Source organism: Carcharhinus amblyrhynchos, chromosome 18 (genome assembly GCF_965287045.1).
Source record: "Carcharhinus amblyrhynchos chromosome 18, sCarAmb.v2.hapA, whole genome shotgun sequence".
NCBI lineage: Eukaryota > Metazoa > Chordata > Chondrichthyes > Carcharhiniformes > Carcharhinidae > Carcharhinus > Carcharhinus amblyrhynchos.
In genome coordinates this window covers 36085899-36104871 of record NC_137341.1, presented here as the reverse complement: position 1 = coordinate 36104871, position 18973 = coordinate 36085899, and the positions used below count along the sequence as shown (strand labels likewise).

Sequence of the window (18973 nt, the reverse complement as noted above, 5' to 3'; positions counted from 1 at the left end):
ATCTCAGCTGATTTGTTCCTTCATCTTACATTCCATACCTGTGGTGGGAATCTATACAACCTCAGAAAATTCTGGCAAACATTTGGCAGGTCAGACAGGAGAGAAAAATAGAGTTAACGTTTCAGGTTGACAACCTCCCATTGGAATGGGATGAAAGGTTCTGTCAAAAGAGCTTGGACTTAAACTGTTATCATCGAATTACATTGAATCTACAGCACAGAAATTGGTCTGTCGTTCCAGTTGGCCTGTGCCTGTTTATACTTGGCACAAGCCTGTTCCCACCCTTGGGACTTGATTTTCCAAATCTCCCCGCAGCTGGGATTCTCCTATCCCGTTGCAGTGAACAGGAATCTGAGTCCATTCTCGCTGGTACAGCAGCGTGGTGTGAACAGCCAGAGAGTTCCAGTCCTCATGATCTAATCTCTTAAGCATATCCTCCCATTCCTTTCCCCCTATGCTTATTTGACTTCCCTACAATGCCTCTCTGATACTTGCCTCGCCTGCTACATGTTGTAGAGAGCTCCACATTCTCACCATTCGCTAGGTGAAGACATTTCTCCTGAATTCCCTCTTGTGTTTATTGGTGACTGTCTTCTGTTAGTTATCCTTAAGTTTTGATTTCCCCCATAAGTGAAAATAACTTTCTCGACATTTCTCCTCTCAAAAATTGTAATGACTTTAATTAGATCACCCCTCAGCTTTCTCCGTTCTGGTGATGAGCGCCCTAGGCTGTTCAATCTTCCCTGATAGTTGTAAACTGTCAGTTCTGACATCATCAGGGCGGCACGGTGGCACAGTGGTTAGCACTGCTGTTTCATAGCTCCAAGGACCTGGGTTTGATTCCCGGCTCGGGTCACTGTCTGTGTAGAGTTTGCACATTCTCCTTGTGTCTGCATGGGTTTCCTCTGGGTGCTCTGGTTCACTCCCACAGTCCAAAGATGTGCGGGTTAGGTTGATTGGCCATGCTAAAAAAAATTGCCCCTTAGTGTCCTAGGATGCTTAGGTTAGAGGGATTAGCAAGTAAAATATGTAGGGATATGGGGGTAGGGCCTGGGTGGGATTGTGGTCGGTGCAGACTCGATGGGCCGAAGGGCCTCTTTCTGCACTGTAGGGTTCTATGAATCATCCTCGTACATTGTTTTTGTACCTTTCCCAGTGCCTCTTTCTTTCTTGTTATGAGGAGACCCAGGAATATGAACAGTTCTCGAAGTTAACTCTGTTTCTCTCTTCACCGTTGCTGCTAAGTTTGTTTTCTTTTAATTTCAGATTTTCAGCATCAAGAGTATTTTGCTTTAACAGTGACAGTAACTCCCTTACCGCATCCTGTAAAGCATTGCCCTCTGGTGGCTGTCTGCAGTTCCTTCCAGATTCTGTTCCCCTCTTACTGTGAGCTATTTCTGTCAATTTCACTCACTTTTTGATGATGTTAAAAGCAGCTTTGATACTTTATAAGGCCAGATGACATAGGAGTAGAAGTAGGCCATTTGGCCTATCTAGTCTGCTCCACCATTTTATCATTGCTTCAACCACCTCCCAGCTTTAAACTCTGTATCAGCCACAAAATAAACCAGTCTCACTTACAGTGACACAATGCTAAGATATTCTTCAGTTGCCTGCAACCTTTGTCCTGCTTTAAGGGAACAATGAGGAAGATCACGCCACAGGGTTTCACTAAGCCTCTGCATACCATAGATCTCCACTTTCTTCCCATTCCCATTCCTGAACCCTGTCCTGTGTCGTAATCATCTTTTTATGGACACAGCTTAGCCTACGTGCACAAGATGGATTGGGCATTCTATTTGACTTCTATCCCTTGTTAAGGCCCATTTTATCAATCTGACAGAACTCACTGCAGGGCTGCTACTTATGAACAAACAATTCCTCTGCCCTATTCCTGTAACTTCCTCCAGCTCTGCCACCCATCCACGAGCTCGGAAATCCTTCACTTCTGGCCTCTTGTACATTACTGATATGAACCACTGCACTATTGTGGCTGTGCCTTCTGCTGCAAACCCAAAGCTCTGGAAACCTCCCTCCCCCAAATAAAAACTTCTTCATCCCATTGTCCAAATTTACCAACCTCTCCATCTCTCCCTCCTCCTTCACAAACTTCTCCATTCTTCTCTCCTCCTTCACAAACCACTCAATCTTTCTTCCTTCACAAACCTTTCAATCCCTCTCTGCTGTACATACCTCTCCATTCCTCTCTCCTCTACAAACCTCTCCATCTATCTCTCCTCTACAAACCTGTCCATCCCTCTCTCTACAAACCTCTCCATCCCTTTCTTCTCCTGCATAAAGCTCTCCATCCCTCTCTTCTTCACAAACCTCTCCAGCCCTACCTCCTCCTCTACTGACTGCTTCATCCCTCTCTCCTCCTATCAGCTACTCCTTCAAAATCAATATTTTTGACCAAGCTTTTGACCATCTATCCTAACATCTCCTTATGTGCTATGTTTTGTTTGATGATCATTTCTGTGGAGCAGCTTGGGATATTTTATTATGTTCATGGTGCTATACTAAATTAATTAATTAGAAGTTGTTGTTGCCTGGACTTTTTAAATATAAACTTCAGAAAGAGTAGATCAGACTCTCCTTTTGATGATGTAATTCCAATGCCAAGTTTTCCAGGTCCCATTATAACCTCTCTCCAGCACCATCCTGCTGAAATGTTAAATAATTCATTTATTGAATATTTTAAATTTGCATTTTGGAGCATATCCCCAGACGCTCAGAATACTGTCTGTGCTGCAAGTTATGTGGAAGGAAAAATGGATTGATTCCTTGCAAGGTCGTCGTCTGTTACCCAGTCCTAGTTATTCACGAGAAGGTGGACCAATATAACTTAGTGGGCTGATTCATATAGCAGATGTGAGTCGGGCAGGTTGGTGTGGAGTCACATACAGACTCAGGCTTGAGCAAGGGCAGCAAGTTTCCTTCCCGAGAGGACGTAAAGAATTCTTCCGATTTGCAATTGCTCCAAGCTTATAATTTAAGCCGATTTTCTCTTCCTAAACTTTAAGAAATGTACTGCTGGGTGCATGGGATGAATGGTCCACAATATGATGATGATGATGATGATGATGCATTTCATCATGGGTGGCTAAGCAATGGGTCTGTGATGAAATTGTGTTGGCATCAAGATCATTGGGTCATCCGCTCAACCATTTTGAACTTTCCATCAGTTGCCTTACCTTGATTCAAGAACTAATCTTTCTGTATCACCTTTTCTAATAGGAAATTTTCCAGCTTAGTTTTTTCAAAACCTGTTATAATTTTCTGGCCATCTGTTTCACAATTCTACTGCTACCTTACAAAGGCTAAATTGCCTACAAAGGAACATTTCCCAGGCACAAACTGTCCACATCCATGAAAATCTTGTGGAACCTCTATCAGATCCCCACATACCCCTCCCTTCCTCCTCCTCATCCTGCTTATCCTCCTCTTACTCTTCTCCCAGAATAAACAGCTCTCCCTCTGCCAATCTCATTTGGACTTTTAAGGAGCCAGTGAATGGATGGGACATAAAACCAGGGGTCATGTGGATGTGTACCAAGAATGCTGTTGTAATTCTAGAGCAGTATTGATAGTGTCCCCTTTCCTGGCCCCATGCCTCCTCAATCAGGCTGTTAAGTGATGCAACCCAAAAATAACAAGGAAGAAATTTAAAAAGGATCAGGCAATAAAAACAGTGACTTTGCAATATAAATATCATCCTCAGAAAGAAATTAAAAAGGTTTTTGTTGCTGGGCTAAAGATTATATCTGGTGCAATTTTAACTCATTCAAAACCTATTCACATTGGGTTAAAAATGGGCTCTATTTCATGAAGAGAATTATTGTTTCAATTCTCAGATGCATATCTAGACATTGCTGGTGCTGAAAAATTAGAACTGTGGTGTTACTATTTAGTTTTGTACTATTTTGATCATTCAGACCTTTCTAAATCTGCTAATGATGTTTTATAGAATTAACCTGCAATGTTTATGAATATTCATTCTGTATTTGGAGCATCGACGAATGCAGCCTCGTTTATTCGCAATCCCCTGACAGAAATGTGTGGAAATAATTCTATAGAATTGTACTGAACAGAATGACATAATATACATTGACTTCCCAGTTGGCATCACCTTGATCTTAAAATTCGTATCCTTCCCTCCCTCATCTCTGTGTAACCTTCTCCAGCCCTACAACCCTCAAATCTCAGCATGCCTCCAATTCTGGTCTCTTGCATATCCCTGACTTTAATCGCACCACTACTGATGGCCATGGATTCAGCTGTCTCTAGGCCCCAAAGTCAGGAATTTAGGGGGTGTGGTATTGTCACTGGACTGGTAATCCAGCGGCCCAGGCTAACATTCTAGGGACATGGGCTGAAATCCCCACCATGGCAGCTGATGGAATTTAAATTCAATTCACAAGATCTGGAATTAAAATCTGATCTCAGTAAAGTTGACCATCAATTGTCATAAAAACCTGTCGGGTTCACTAATATCTTAGTCTTTCTCTGGACCCACAGCAATGTAATCGACTTGTAACTGTCCTCTGAAATCACACAATTATTACGGTGCAGAAGAAGACCATTTGGCCCATCCTGTCTACACTGCCTCTCCAAATGAGCATTTTGACTTGGTGCCATTCCCCTGACTTTCCCTGTGCCCTTTCACATTGTTTCCATTCAAATAATCATCTAATGCCCTCTTGAATGCTTCAATTGAACTTGCCTCCACCACACTTCCAAGCAGTGCTTTCCAGACTTTTGACAACTCATATGATAAAGTTTTTCTCACTTTGCATTTGCTTCCTTCACAAATCACTTTAAATCTGTGCCTTCTCATTCTTGATCCTCATGTGAGCAAGAACGGTTTCTCCTCATCTATTCCGCACAGCCGCCTCCCCCCTCCATGATTTTGAACATCTCTATCAAATCTCCTCTTAGCCTCCTCTCCAAGGAGAACCGTCTCAGCTTCTGGAATATCTTCAGAACTGAGGTTTCTCATCTGTGTGACCATTGTTGTAAACCTCTTTGATTTGATTTGATTTGATTAATTATTGTCACATGTATTAGTATAGTATACAGTGAAAAGTATGTTTCTTGCACGCTATACAGACAAAACATACCATTCATTGGGAAGGTGCAGAATGTAGTGTTACAGTCATAGCTAGGGTGTAGAGAAAGATCAACTTGATGTGAGGTAGGTCCATTCAAATGTCTGATGGCAGCAGAGAGGAAGCTATTCTTGAGTTGGTTGGTATGTGACCTCAGACTTTGTATCTTTTTCCTGACAAATTGGAAGAGAGAATGTCCGGGGTACGTGGGGTCCTTAATTATGCTGGCTGCTTTTCTGCAGCAGCGGAAAATGTGGAACATGGAACACTACAGCACAAACAGGCCCTTCGGCCCACTAGTTGCGCCGATCACTTCTATACCTACTAAGCCATAGACCTATCTATAACCCCCAATCCCATCAGATCCCATATACTCATCCAGAAGTCTTTTAAAAGACCCCAGCGAGTTCGCCTCCACCACCACCGACGGCAGCCGATTCCATTCACTCACCACCCTCTGAGTGAAAAACTTACCCCTAACGTCTCCTCTGTACTTGCTTCCCTGCACCTTAAATCTGTGTCCTCTTGTAGCGACCATTTCAGCCCTGGGAAATAGCCTCTGAGGATCCACCCTATCTATTCCTCTCAACATCTTATAAACCTCAATTAGGTCACCTCTCAACCTTCGTCTCTCCAGGGAGAAGAGTCCCAGCTCCCTCAACCTATCTTCATAAGGCATGCCTCCCAATCCAGGCAACATCCTTGTAAATCTCCTCTGCACCCTTGCAATAGCTTCCACGTCCTTCCTATAGTGAGGCGACCAGAACTGCGCGCAGTACTCCAAGTGGGGTCTGACAAGGGTCTTATAAAGTTGCAGCATTACCTCCCGACTCCTAAACTCAATCCCTCGATTAATGAAGGCCAGTACACCATACGCCTTCTTGACCACATCCTCCACCTGCGAGGCCGATTTAAGAGTCCTATGGACTCAGACCCCAAGATCCCTCTGCTCTTCAACACAGCTGAGACTCCTACCCTTGATATTGCATTCCTTCATCCCATTGGCCCTGCCAAAATGGACCACTACACATTTATCTGCGTTGAAGTCCTTCTGCCACTTCTCCGCCCAGTCTTGCATCCTATCTATGTCCCGCTGCAACTTCTGACATCCCTCCAGACCATCCACAACACCACCAACCTTCGTATCGTCTGCGAACTTACTAACCCATCCCTCCACTTCCTCATCCAGGTCATTTATGAAAATGACAAACAGCAAGGGTCCTAGAACAGATCCCTGGGGCTCTCCACTGGTGACCGACCTCCATGCAGAAAAAGACCCATCCCCACAACCACTCTCTGCCTTCTGCAGGCAAGCCAGTTCTGGATCCACAAGGCCAAAGCCCCCTGGGTCCCATGCCCTCTCACCTTCTCAAGAAGTCTTGCATGGGGGACCTTATCAAATGCCTTGCTGAAGTCCATGTAAACCACGTCTACCGCTCTTCCTTCATCAATGTGCTCAGTCACATTCTCAAAGAACTCAACTAGGCTCGTAAGGCACGATCTGCCCTTGACAAAACCATGTTGACTATTTCTGATCATTCTAAACTTCTCCAAGTGCTCATAAATCTTGTCCCTCAGAAGCCTCTCCATCAACTTACCAACCACTGAGTTCAGACTCACCGGTCGGTAATTTCCCGGGCTATCCCTGTTCCCTTCCTTGAAAACAGGAACCACATCCGCAATCCTCTGGAACCTCTCCCGTCTCCATCGACGACGCAAAGATCATCGCCAGGGGCTCTGCAATCACTTCCCTCACCTCCCACGGTAACCTGGGGTACATCCTATCCGGTCCCGGCGACTTGTCTATCTTGATAGAGTTTAAAAGTTCTAACACATCCTCTTCCTTAACATCCACATACACAATCTTTTCAGACTGCCGCAAACCTGTAGTACAACCTCCCAGATCACTTTCCACCGTGAATACCGAGGCAAAGTACTCATTAAGCACCTCTGCCATTTCGTCCGGTTCCACGCAGACTTTTCCCCCTTCACCTTTTATAGGTCCTATCCCTTCTCTTATCCTTTTACTTTTCACATATTTGTAGAAGGCCTTGGGATTCTCCTTAATCTTACCTGCCAAGGCCTTCTCATGACCCCTTCTGGCTCTCCTAATTTCCTTTTTAAGCTCCTTTCTACAAGCCTTATACTCCCCTAGATCCTTAACATCTCCTAGCTCTCTGAACTTTTTATACACCTTTCCTTTCTTCCTGACTAGGTTCACCACAATCTTCGTGCACCACGGTTCCCGCGCCCTACCAAAACCTCCTTGTCTCATCAGAACATTATCGTGCAGAGTTCCAGTCAAACATTCCTTGAATATCCGCCACCTTCCTTCTGTACTTTTCCCCAAGAACGCCTCCTTCCAGTTTATTCGTCCAATTATCTGCCTGATGTCTTCATATTTCCTCTTACTCCAGACAAACACCTTCCTAGCCTGCCTGATCCTATCTCTTTCCAATGCTATCGTGAAGGAGATAGAATTATGATCTCCATCCCCAAGATGCTCTCCTACCGAGAGATCCGACACCTGTCCTGGTTCATTAGCCAGCACCAGGTCAAGTACAGCCTCTCCTCTCGTAGGCTTATCCACGTACTGTGTCAGGAACCCCTCCTGAACACACCTAACAAACTCCTCCCCATCCAAACCCCTTACCCTTGGGATATTCCAGTCGATGTTTGGGAAATTAAAGTCTCCCATCACGACAACTCTGTTATTACCACATCTCTCTAGGATCTGTTTCCCTATCTGCACCTCAACTTCCCTGTCACTATTGGGCGGCCTACACAAAACACCCAGCAAAGTTATCGACCCTTTGTTGTTCCTAACTTCCACCCACAATGACTCTGTAGGCAGTCCCTCCATGGAATCCTCCTTCTCTGCAGCCATGACACTGTCCCTGATCAACAGCACCACTCCACCACCTCTTTTGCCCCCAACCCTGTCCTTCCTGAAGCATCTGAATCCTGGCACCTGAAGTACCCAGTCCTGTCCCTGAGATATCCAAGTCTCTGTAATGGCCACCACATCACATTCCCAAGCAGCAATCCACGCCCTAAGCTCATCTACCTTATTTACTACATTCCTGGCGTTAAAATAGACACACCTCAGCCCCTCGGTCTGGACACTTCTTTTCTCCACCACCCGTCTAACCTCCCTCTCATACTGTCTACTGTCCTTCCCTACCTGGGAGCTAACCTCTTCGGTCTCAGTCTCCTCATCTCTGTTCCCTCCCCCCAACCTTTCTAGTTTATAGATGAAGACAATGGCTGGTTTGCGTAATGGACTCTATATTCTCTCAAGTTCTTCCTAAAGTGTGGAGCCCAGAATTGTCCACAGAAGTGGCCTAACAAGCCATTCAGTTCTAGGGCAATGAGGGTTGGGCAACAAATGCCCACCTTGCCAGTGATGCTCATGCTCCATCTTGTGGCATATTCTAGAACTAGGGGGTCACGGTTTTAAAAATATAGAGTTGCCCATTTAAGATGGCAATAAGGGGAATATTTTTCTTAGAGGGTTGAAAGTCTCTGGAACTCTATTCCTCAAAGGGCAATGGAAGCAGAGTCTGAATATTTTCAAGGCTGACCTAGATAGTTTCTTGATAAACAATGGGACTGAAAGGATGAGGGGTTTAGGCAGGAATGTGGAGTTGAGATTACAATCAAATCAAGCATGTTCTGATTGAAGGAGGAGAAGGCTTGAGGGGCAGTATGGCCTTCTCCTAATTTGTATGTATATTGATATGAATAAGTTAAAAATGTGTTGTCTTAAACCCTTCTCCTTTTAATACACACCTTCCTTTATGGCCAAGGATTTAGTCATCTACCCTAATATCCCCTTTTGTAGCTCGGAGTCAAATTTATTTGCTGATCTCTCCTGTGAAACCTTGGGTTATTTTACTGTAATGATACAACATAAATGCCTTGTCATTGTTATAGTACTGAAGGGAGAGTCCCACTGACTGAGAGTTGATTCAGATGAGCCTAACCAACAATAACTGTTCTGTTGTCCCCGACACAGGTTTGGATAATTGCTGATAAAGTTCAGGGGAGTCACAGCTTGAGCTATGGGACAGTGTGCCATCGAATGGGTGTCCAACCACGAGAGCCCATTGGTTGCAGTTGGGATTATGGTATCGGAGTAAGTTAACAAGTTATAATTATCATGAGTGTAGTCATGTTTATAAATAGTCATCATAAATAATGCATTTCTCTCAGGTATTTCCTTTTAATGTGGTGTTTAATTAAATGCAGAAGTTTCTGTTCTCCAGTCCAAAGCTTTAAGAGTTCCAGGGTGTTGATTTTAACTTGTTTTTTTTTCAGTAGTTTAGGAAGCTGACATCTGTTAAAGAAGTTGTTCCTATAAACTTTGTCCAAAGATACGCAGGTTAGGTGAATTGGCCATGCTAAATTGCCCTCTAGTGTCCTAAGGTATGTGGGTTTGATGAATTGGCCATGGTGAATATGTGGGGTTATGGAGATGGAGGGCCTGAGTAAGATACCCTGCCAGAGAGTTGATGCAGACTTGATGGACCGATTGGCCTTTTCTGCACTGCAGGGGTTCTATGGTTCTATGAAACTAAATGTGAGGATCATTGAATAGTTCCGTTCCTATTTTTCACAATATATTCCTCATATCCTTTTCAATGTCAGATTTCAATGTCAGTACCTCACAAGAGGTTATTGCAGAAGGTGAGGGGACATGGAGTTGGGGGTAGGGTGTTAGCGTGGATAGAGGATTGGTTGTCAAATAGGAGGCAGAGAGTGGGGGTCAATGGGTGCTATTCGGATTGGCGGTTGGTGACTAGTGGGGTGCCCCAGGGGTCGGTGCTGGGGCCTCAGCTATTTACCATTTATATAGATGATCTGGAGGAGGGAACCGAGTGCAGGGTGTCGAAATTTGCTGATGACACCAAGATTGGGGGAAAGGCAAATTGTGCGGAGGGTGTGGAGAGTCTGCAGAAGGATCTAGATAGGCTGGGCGAATGGGCCAGGAAATGGCAAATGGAATTTAATGTTGGCAAGTGTGAGGTGGTCCACTTTGGTAGGAAGAATGGTAGGAAGGACTATTACTTACGTGGCGAAAAACTGCAGCAGGCGACGGTGCAGAGGGACCTCGGGGTCCTTGTGCATGAGTCGCAAAAACCCAGCTTGCAGGTGCAGCAGGTGGTCAGGAAGGCGAATGGGATGCTGGCCTTCATAGCGAGGGGGATTGAATATAAAAGTAGGGAGGTCTTGCTGCAGCTGTATAGGGCATTGGTGAGGCCGCAGCTGGAGTACTGTGTGCAGTTTTGGGCGCCGCACCTGCGCAAGGATATTTTGGCCCTGGAGGGAGTGCAGAGGAGGTTTACTAGGCTGATACCGGAGTTGAGGGGATTGAGCTATGTGGAGAGGCTGAATAAACTAGGCTTGTACTCGTTAGAGTTTAGAAGAATGAGGGGAGATCTCATTGAGACGTATAAGATGATGAATGGGATGGATAGGATAGAGGTGGAGAGACTCTTCCCGCTCAAAAAAGACAGTAGGACTAGGGGGCACAGCCTCAAGATAAGGGGGAGGCGGTTTAGAACGGAGTTGAGGAGGAACTTCTTCACTCAAAGGGTGGTGAATCTCTGGAATTCTCTGCCCGTTGAAGTGGTGGAGGCTGCCTCGCTAAATATTTTTAAGAAGCGGGTTGATGGGTTCTTGATAAGAGAGGGGATTAAGGGTTATGGGGAGAGGGCGGGAAAGTGGAACTGAGCCACGACAGATCAGCCATGATCTTATTGAATGGCGGGGCAGGCTCGAAGGGCTAGATGGCCTACTCCTGCTCCTATTTCTTATGTTCTTATGTTCTTATTATTTTTTAAAAAAGAATTTGCCAAATTTGGGAATCTGTGACCAGACTGCAAAATTTCTGATTGATTTCTCAACTGAAGCTGGGGCCAGTGAGTCAGTAAGTCACATAAGGCTGTTGCATTTTATACATAACATGCACAGTGTATGTGCATCTCGCTCCCCCCCCCCCACCCCCGATATCTAGACTAAAGAAAAAGATGGTTTGTAGTTCCATTTTTTATTAAAGGAACCAAATTAATTTCAACATACAGAGTGTAAATTACAGGTGCAACCAACACAAGCAAATTGAGTTAATTTATGATGTTGGATGTGTAAGTAAGATGAGCCACAATTTAATAGTTATGGATTTTGTCCCCGTTACTGTAAATAAACATGCACCTTCGTGTGACTTTACCCCTTGCAATGTTCATGCTGCAAAAATGTACTTTGAAATGTGCTTTCAGCACCGTAAGTGAGATCCTGACAGTCTGCTGTTCCTTATTCCCATTCTTTGATTTGTTGAATTTAACTATTTTCCCCACAGTCGATCTTTTCTTTTAATTTGTTTACCAGATTTATCTGATTTTTATTTGGGAAGGCCCTTCCTGATTTTCCCACTCCCAAGATTTTGACACCAAAACTCAAACTTTCAAAACAAAATGTTTATGAGGAAGCAGAATTGATTGTAACTTTCAAAATGGAACTGGATAAATTCTTGAAAAGGGGAAATTTGCTGATCTACAGGGAAAGGATGGTGTTGGGGGTGGATGGTGGTAAAGGGTGAGAGTTTTGGATAGCTCTTTCAGAGAACCATCATAGGCTCTAAAGCAAATGGTTTCCTTTGTTGTAAAATTTTGCATAAAATATTCGCAAATCCCAGGGTCTTAAATCACGGCAACTTTAATGTTCTTTAGTGGCATGTCACTTAAGTCCAAATTGCACGCTTTGAGATCCCTTCCATTATGGTAACTTGTTCTGAATTTCTTCTGTTTTTTGAAGGGTGGCTGGGACCACATTACAATCAGAGCAAACTCTATGGAATCTTCACATCATCCTGTGCACATGGCACCTGATAACTCACCAATGAAATTGTCTAACCAGGATGGAACTGTTGGTGATAATTCCAGAAGCAGCTTAATGGTCAACGAACAACAGAAACTTAATGGAAGTGCCATTAACTGCTGACAGTTTATACTACAACTGTTGTATTTTCTGTTTGATGTTATCAGTTTGGATAACTACTGATCTTCTTCTCCAGGTCAATCTGAAACTTGGCCCTTTCTTAAGTAAGTAGAATGCTCTTGTAAAATTTCTCTATTAACAGTGTTTAACTGTTGCCCAATTGTACTGCACTTTTGGCAAAAAGAAGGCTCTCACTTTATTTCAAATCCAATTCCAAAAACGTAGCGCAGTCAGCTCCAACACTGAAATGTCTGAAACCAACACTGTTGGATTTCACTCCTGCTGTGCTAATCAGACTGCGTTACATCATTAATACAGTCTCTCCAGGATCAAAAGGCTAATAAAGGATCAATGCAATTTGTTGTCAGGGCAGGTTACCCCATAATGCATCTTGCAGAAATACTGTTTACCATCATTGCACTGACACATTATGGGACAACTCATACATGTGCCCCAAATCTGTAAAATCTATTAACATAATTATATATTACTTAACCCTGAACTTCACAATCCCACCACTATGGCTTGAGAGACAGGGATGGGTCCTCCTGGAGAAAGAAAGTTTATGTACAACCAGGGTCTGTGCTGAACAGTTGACTGGGGTTGGCCATTTGCAGCTCTTTAAAACAGATTGAATATATGGTTAATTGTCACGTATTGTTTGATTCAAGTCAAGGCAGCATTCTAAGTGAGAGTGTAGTGTATTCAGTCTAGATGAGTGTCGATAATATTAGTCACAGTATTATGTTGGATGGCGTTTGTCACGGTGCTTCGTACGTTGCAATGGTACATCAGCTTTGAATGTTGCTATTTGTTTGATCTGTTAGTGGTTTAGCTAAAGTCGTCAAATTACCTTTACAACTGATTAGTTGAGATAAGGTTGGGGGCTGGGGGGCGGGGTGGGTGAGTGTGATGCATGGACCAGTTGAGCTAAATGATCAGTTTCTCTGCTGCTCATTCTGAGTTATTCTATGTGACAGTAATTGTCCACCAATTCTGAAATTTCTGATGATTATTATCATTTTTTTTAGATTAGCTTAACTGTTATTACCAGGGATGGGCTAAATGCAAACTAAATTGGGTATGACCTTCTGAATCTAGACATGTTTGAATTGCAGGAACAGTATCAAATCAAATGCTCTTCCATACATCTAGTGCCATTTACAAAGGGAATGGTTTATTTTACAAATAATAGCAGCCTAACAGCCTATACCTGGTTGGCTAAGATTATATCCTATGTTCCCAACTTGCCCACTGTTTTATACCACTGATTTGAAAATGTCTCTTGCAATGAAGCAGTTTGTACTGCCTCAACTATTTACTGCCATTTTATATTGTCTTGATTCTTGTTTTGGCAAATTGAGTGTTTATTAATGCAAAAAATGGTTCCAAGGATTTTGAGTCTATATTTGAACATAACTGAGAATTGGCTCCACCTTTAAATCTTCAACTGAACCTGAACCTTAATGGCAACAAAAATGATTCACCGTGGTGCCTCATGATAGGCTGTTGATGAGTTACAATGGGAGGTTCCCAACAATGATGCACTTTGTTACGGTGAGGGTTTGGATAAATATATACCCAAATGTTATCTTAATGTTTACAAAGATTGAACAGAATAGACAGTTCACCCAACTGATCTAAACCAGTGATTACACTCCTCCAGAACCTCCTCTCTCCACCCCACTTCCTCTCAACCCATCAATCTATCTTTCTATTCTTTTCTCCCACATGTGTTTATCTAGACTCCCCATAAATACGTCTGCTGTCTGCCTCCATGTGGTGCTGCGTTCCACATTCTCACCACTTTCTAGTTAATTCCCTGTTGAATTTGTTGATGACTATCTTAGATTTATGGTTCCCAGTTTTATTCTTAACTGATTGTCAGTACAACAGCTATTAAAGGGAAACCCAATCAAAAGAGTGAGGCCATTTTTCTATTTTCTCTGCCAACTACAGTCCTCTCTTGAAGGTATGAACTACTCATCAAGTGATGGTTTCACTGGTCCAACGTCTTAAACCTTATTTAAATCTTTCCATGTGCAACTCTTACACCCTCTGTCATCCATTTATCCCAACCCTCCCATGTACAGTCGGCCCAGAATTGCTTTCCAATGACTGCTGTCCAACCCAACCAGCTGCCTCCTGTTAAAATCAACTCCTCCCACTCTCTCCCTCCCTTTTCCAGAGGGAGAGATTAGAGACCTGCTGGGGAAAAGGGAGATTCATCATGACCAGGAGAAGCTAGCAAAGTAACAGAGAGGGGGATGTTAGCTGTGTAATTGCTACTAAATCACAAGTCGGTTCACACAGGGTGTTTCATTAATAGTTGGAGGATGTTTTAAAATAATTCATCTGGTGGCACTGAGGTCCCTTAGCACAGCAAATTAAAGAGGACAAGAGCATTGTGGTAGGAACAACCTGTCCCCTTGAGCTACTGACCCATAAACTCTATATTTCAGCAGTCAAACACTGAAGAATAACATGTAAAACATTTTGGAAGCCTTCAGTATTTTCTTTTGAACTTTTCAGCCCATAAAGAAATGAAATTTCGTTAAAAGATACTGAAAACAGGACAGGTGAAGGGAACATTTGCACAGTTACTGGGAGTGTCTGCAGTGATGCATTACTAATAGTATTTGAGAAACTATATTCCATTCAGCAGTGTGTCGAATGTAGTGTGTGTCACCATTTGAATCTTTTGGTTAATCTACATTAATTTTTGCCACGCTGCATGTCTCCTCTAAGTTGACTGAGGAGTGATGCACTGGATTGGTAACACCCATCAATTCAGATAGGATGTCATTTTTAATCTAATCATTCAAAAACATTTCACAAATACCTCAGCCTTGTTACATGGATTTTCACATATGGAGCTGAAGATTAGGATGTTAATGCAGCCGCATTATCTGACTGTCTTTTTTAATTTGTTTACCAGATTTATCTGGTTCTTATTTGCTGGCCTAAACCTTAAAGCAAATTGTGTTGCTGACACTCTTCACCCTCCTATGAATCTTAATCTGTATCCTCTGTAAGTCGCTGAAATGATCTCAGAATATCAGTAAGGAGTTGCACGTGAGCTTTAGACAAGTGGTCAAATCAAGGCTTTGTCTGTTCTTGCAGGAGGATGTAAAAGGCCCCACAGCCACCAGGTCATAAAAGAGCAGGGGAATTCTCCGTGCTATCCTGGCAAACATTTATCCCTTAAGCAACATCAGTGAAACAAATTGGCCGAAACTTTCTAGTCATTCCTGCCACAGAGATTTTACAATCCCGCCAATGGTGACCCCTCCCCAGCAGCAGGGGGGGGTGCAAGGCATGCAAAGCCCCATAGACGTCGGTGGGACTGAAAGATCCTGCCAATGGTGAGCCACCTCCATTGTTGGAAAATACACAATCCCGCCCATTATCTGGTCACTGTCACACTACTGTTGTGGGGACTTGCTGTGAACAAATTGACTGTCATGTTTCCTGCATCGTAGCAGTGACTACACTTCAAAAATGCTTTTACATTGGATGTGAAGTGCTTCAGGATGCCCTGAGGTAACAAAAGGTGCTATTTGAATGCAAATCTTCTTTCTTTCATTCTGTTTGGACTTTTTAAATGCTGGAATATTCAATACCAGATCAGAGTACAAATAGACAGCATTGGCATCATTGCAATCTTGCTCTAGCTGGTACAGGCTCAGCTGGGGAGCTGTTGACACTTACCTAGAAGCCCATGCAATGAGATTATATCAGATATTTGTGTTTCAAGGTTGGTGCCAGTGCGTTCCAGCTCATTACAAAACAATCAGCAGAGATTTCAACCAAGCTTCTTCCATTGTTGCTTGCAGGAGATAAGAAGACAATGCCTTCTCCATTTTCAAGAAAATAAGCCTTGCATTATTAAACACTACTGTTTGAATTCCAGAATTTTTGTCAGGTACTTATCTTGTAGTATCCTTTGAGGCCTTGTTATCTCAACACCTTTACATATCCAAGTGGTTGGTAGACCTCTTTCGGGATTTGGCTTCAGTGTTTGTAAGAAGTATTGCCATTTTTCCATGAGTTGGACTTATTAGTAGAACAGAGTGTGACATCTATAGATCCTTGATTCCAAGTAACTTTGGTGATGGTCTTGACATTTACCTCAGCCTCTGACTGAATCCTCCACTTGGAGATTTCTACAGCCCTGTTCTATCGCTTGGTCATCCAGAATAAGATGCTTTTGTGGCTTCCTCTGGGGGGGCAACTGTTATTATTTTTCATTCATTCGAATATGTAATTGATTGGGCCGCATTCATTGCCGTTATTTGGCTGAGAAAGGGCCATCTGTTGGAGACGATGTAACTTCCTTCTGCCAGTAAGATCACACTTTGTCACTGGAGAGACCCAGTGGGGTAAATATGATATACAGCATCTGACAGTTAATCCTGCCAGTCTGTTTACCGAGTGAACTTGAGCAAACAGATGGATCATATTGTCTTCTGTTGTGTTGTATTTGGTGATGGTGGGGTTTGTGGAGTTGGGTGTGGTGATTTAAATGGCTAAGATTTGTCTCTATCTGTGCTATATGGTGCAAGATTACACATCGGGCCAACCGTAAAGGATATCACTGCACAGTTTGACAGGATGCTGTTTAATTGATTCCAGTGATATATGGAACATGATGAAGAAAGTATCACTTGTATAAATAAAGTCACCTCCATAACTCCTCAAATTAGCGTTGTGCTCCTTTGAATTTAGATGTTTGAAAGATGATTTGATAGAAGCTTTTAAGATAGTAAGGGGATAAACAGAGAGAAGCTATTTCCATGGTTTAGGAAGTTTCAAACTAGGAGGACGTAGCCTGAAAATTAGAACCAGATCCTGTAGGCATGAAGCTTGAAGACATTTCTTCACACAAAGTAGGATAGAAGTGTGGAACTCTTCTCCATAAATGGCAGTTGTAGTTGGAGCAATTGTGAACATTGATAGTTTTTTTTGTTAAGGGATACCAGCGTAGGTGGGGATACGGAGTTAGGTCAATCATTATCTCAATGTATGATAAAATAGGCTTGAACGACTAAATGGCCTCCTCCTGTTCCCATGTTCAACGTGTTCTCCAAAGGCCATGTGTATGTGTTTTGATTTCGACTGAAAGCTGACATACGCAATCCTGATTACTGTTCCGAGGATATTTTCCACCGTGCCTTCTGTTCTTCTCCTCCACATGTCCATGGGAAAAGATAATATCTAAGTGAAAAGTGTCTTCAGTACGTCAAGAGATAAAAGATCACAGAACCTATCTGTGAAAGTAAATGGCACCACCATCGTTACAAGTCTCTTGCAGGGGCTGTTACCCTTTGGATTCTTCGTGTTGGCATCTCAAGCTCAGCCAAGTAATATTTTATTTGATGAATGAAAGCACAAGTATGTGTAGTTAAGAGAAAGCTAGTTAAGAACATCAGATGAAAGTAATGGAAGGATATGTTGGTGGGGGAGATGAAGGGCAGCACAGTGGTTAGCACTTTTGTCTCATAGCATTAGGGATCCAGGTTCGATTTCCGGTTTGGGTCGTTGTCTGTATGAAGTTTGCACATTCTCCTGTGTCTGCCTGGGTTTCCTCCGGGTGCTCCAGTTTTCTCCCACAGTTTGAGAGACGTGCTGGTTAGGTGCATTGACCTGAACAGGTGCCAGAATGTGGCAACTAGGGGAATTTCACAGTAAGTTCATTGCAGTGTTAAAATAAACCTTACTTGTGACTAGTAAATAAACTTTAAAAAACCTTAAAAGTAAGCTTGGAGGAAATTCATTTGGAGCATAAACACTGGAATAGACCTGTTGGATCTAAATGCCAGTTGCTGTGCTGTGAATTCTGTGGAGGGCAAACCTTTGGGAAGTTACAACGATCTGTTGAAGTACTAGATGCATAAGACAATGTTAGGACCTATTACCATTCCATACCAAAAGATTTGAAAATCATGTTGAGCGTTATTTTTGATTACTGATGTTTGACTGAAGCCCTTTATTAATAGGTTACTCTGCGCACATTATCTGCACTTCACTGAAAATACAGCCTCTTTTAGATTATATTTTATTTTATTTATGGTGTACAGCTTTACTATCTTTACCACATTTTGAAAAGGATGAGTAGTCTTCAGAATAATGTGAAAAGAAGGACCAGTTCACTTTCTTTGCTATGTCTGGTTTGCATGCATTCTCTCTAAGAGAATATTGTATATCTATGTGATTAACTATTATTATACAGAAATATATGTGAAAGCAGTGATTAGTTTATGTGGTTGAAAGCACTGGCAAGTCAGTCACTTTGTGAGAAATTAAATGCATTCAGAACCCAAAAGCAGGATTGTAGCAGGACCGTTGAATTTTTGGTCAGCGTGACATATTTCAGTAGAAATAAATCAGCCAATACAAATGTACTATTTGAATCTGATTTTCAGTCTGGGGGAATACTGTTTTGTTGAAAGATTCATTGTCTTTTCTGAGCCACATTTTAAAAAAGGGGAATGCTAGAGAAAATTTGCATAAATCATGGTTCTTTAGAGGTTACACGGGTCTTGATGGTGTTAACAAAGCATTTGTATTAAATTATGTGTGTAACAAATTTGAATTGTTAAAGAGCTCTCTGTTTTTATGTGTTATCTACATTTGTTACCTTTTTGAAGTGATTTTAAGTTCCTTGTGATGTAAGTAGATATTCTTGCTGTGGAAAAGATGTATAATGTATCACTCACCAAACTGGGTGTAATACAGTGTTACAGAACTTTACCCAAACGCGATATCATGTACTTATTTGCTGCTATATGCGCTAATACTGTCATTTTTTTAACCTTTGCTCACAGCAGAAATGAATCTGCCACATCCACTTGCAGGATGTGCTCATG

The 18973-nt window shown here is 42.6% G+C and overlaps 1 protein-coding gene across 1 annotated transcript in view; it reads left to right on the top strand.

The window, feature by feature from the left end:
* The window catches only part of tecpr1a (tectonin beta-propeller repeat containing 1a), a 76290-nt gene extending 57433 nt beyond the window's left edge, over window positions 1-18857 (top strand). Inside the window, exons 25-26 of the mRNA XM_080206824.1 lie at window positions 9127-9246; window positions 11922-18857. Coding sequence (XP_080062950.1) covers window positions 9127-9246; window positions 11922-12107 — 306 coding nt within the window. The 3' untranslated portion in view covers window positions 12108-18857. The remainder of the gene's footprint in view (window positions 1-9126; window positions 9247-11921) is intronic.
* Window positions 18858-18973: the final 116 nt, after the last annotated feature.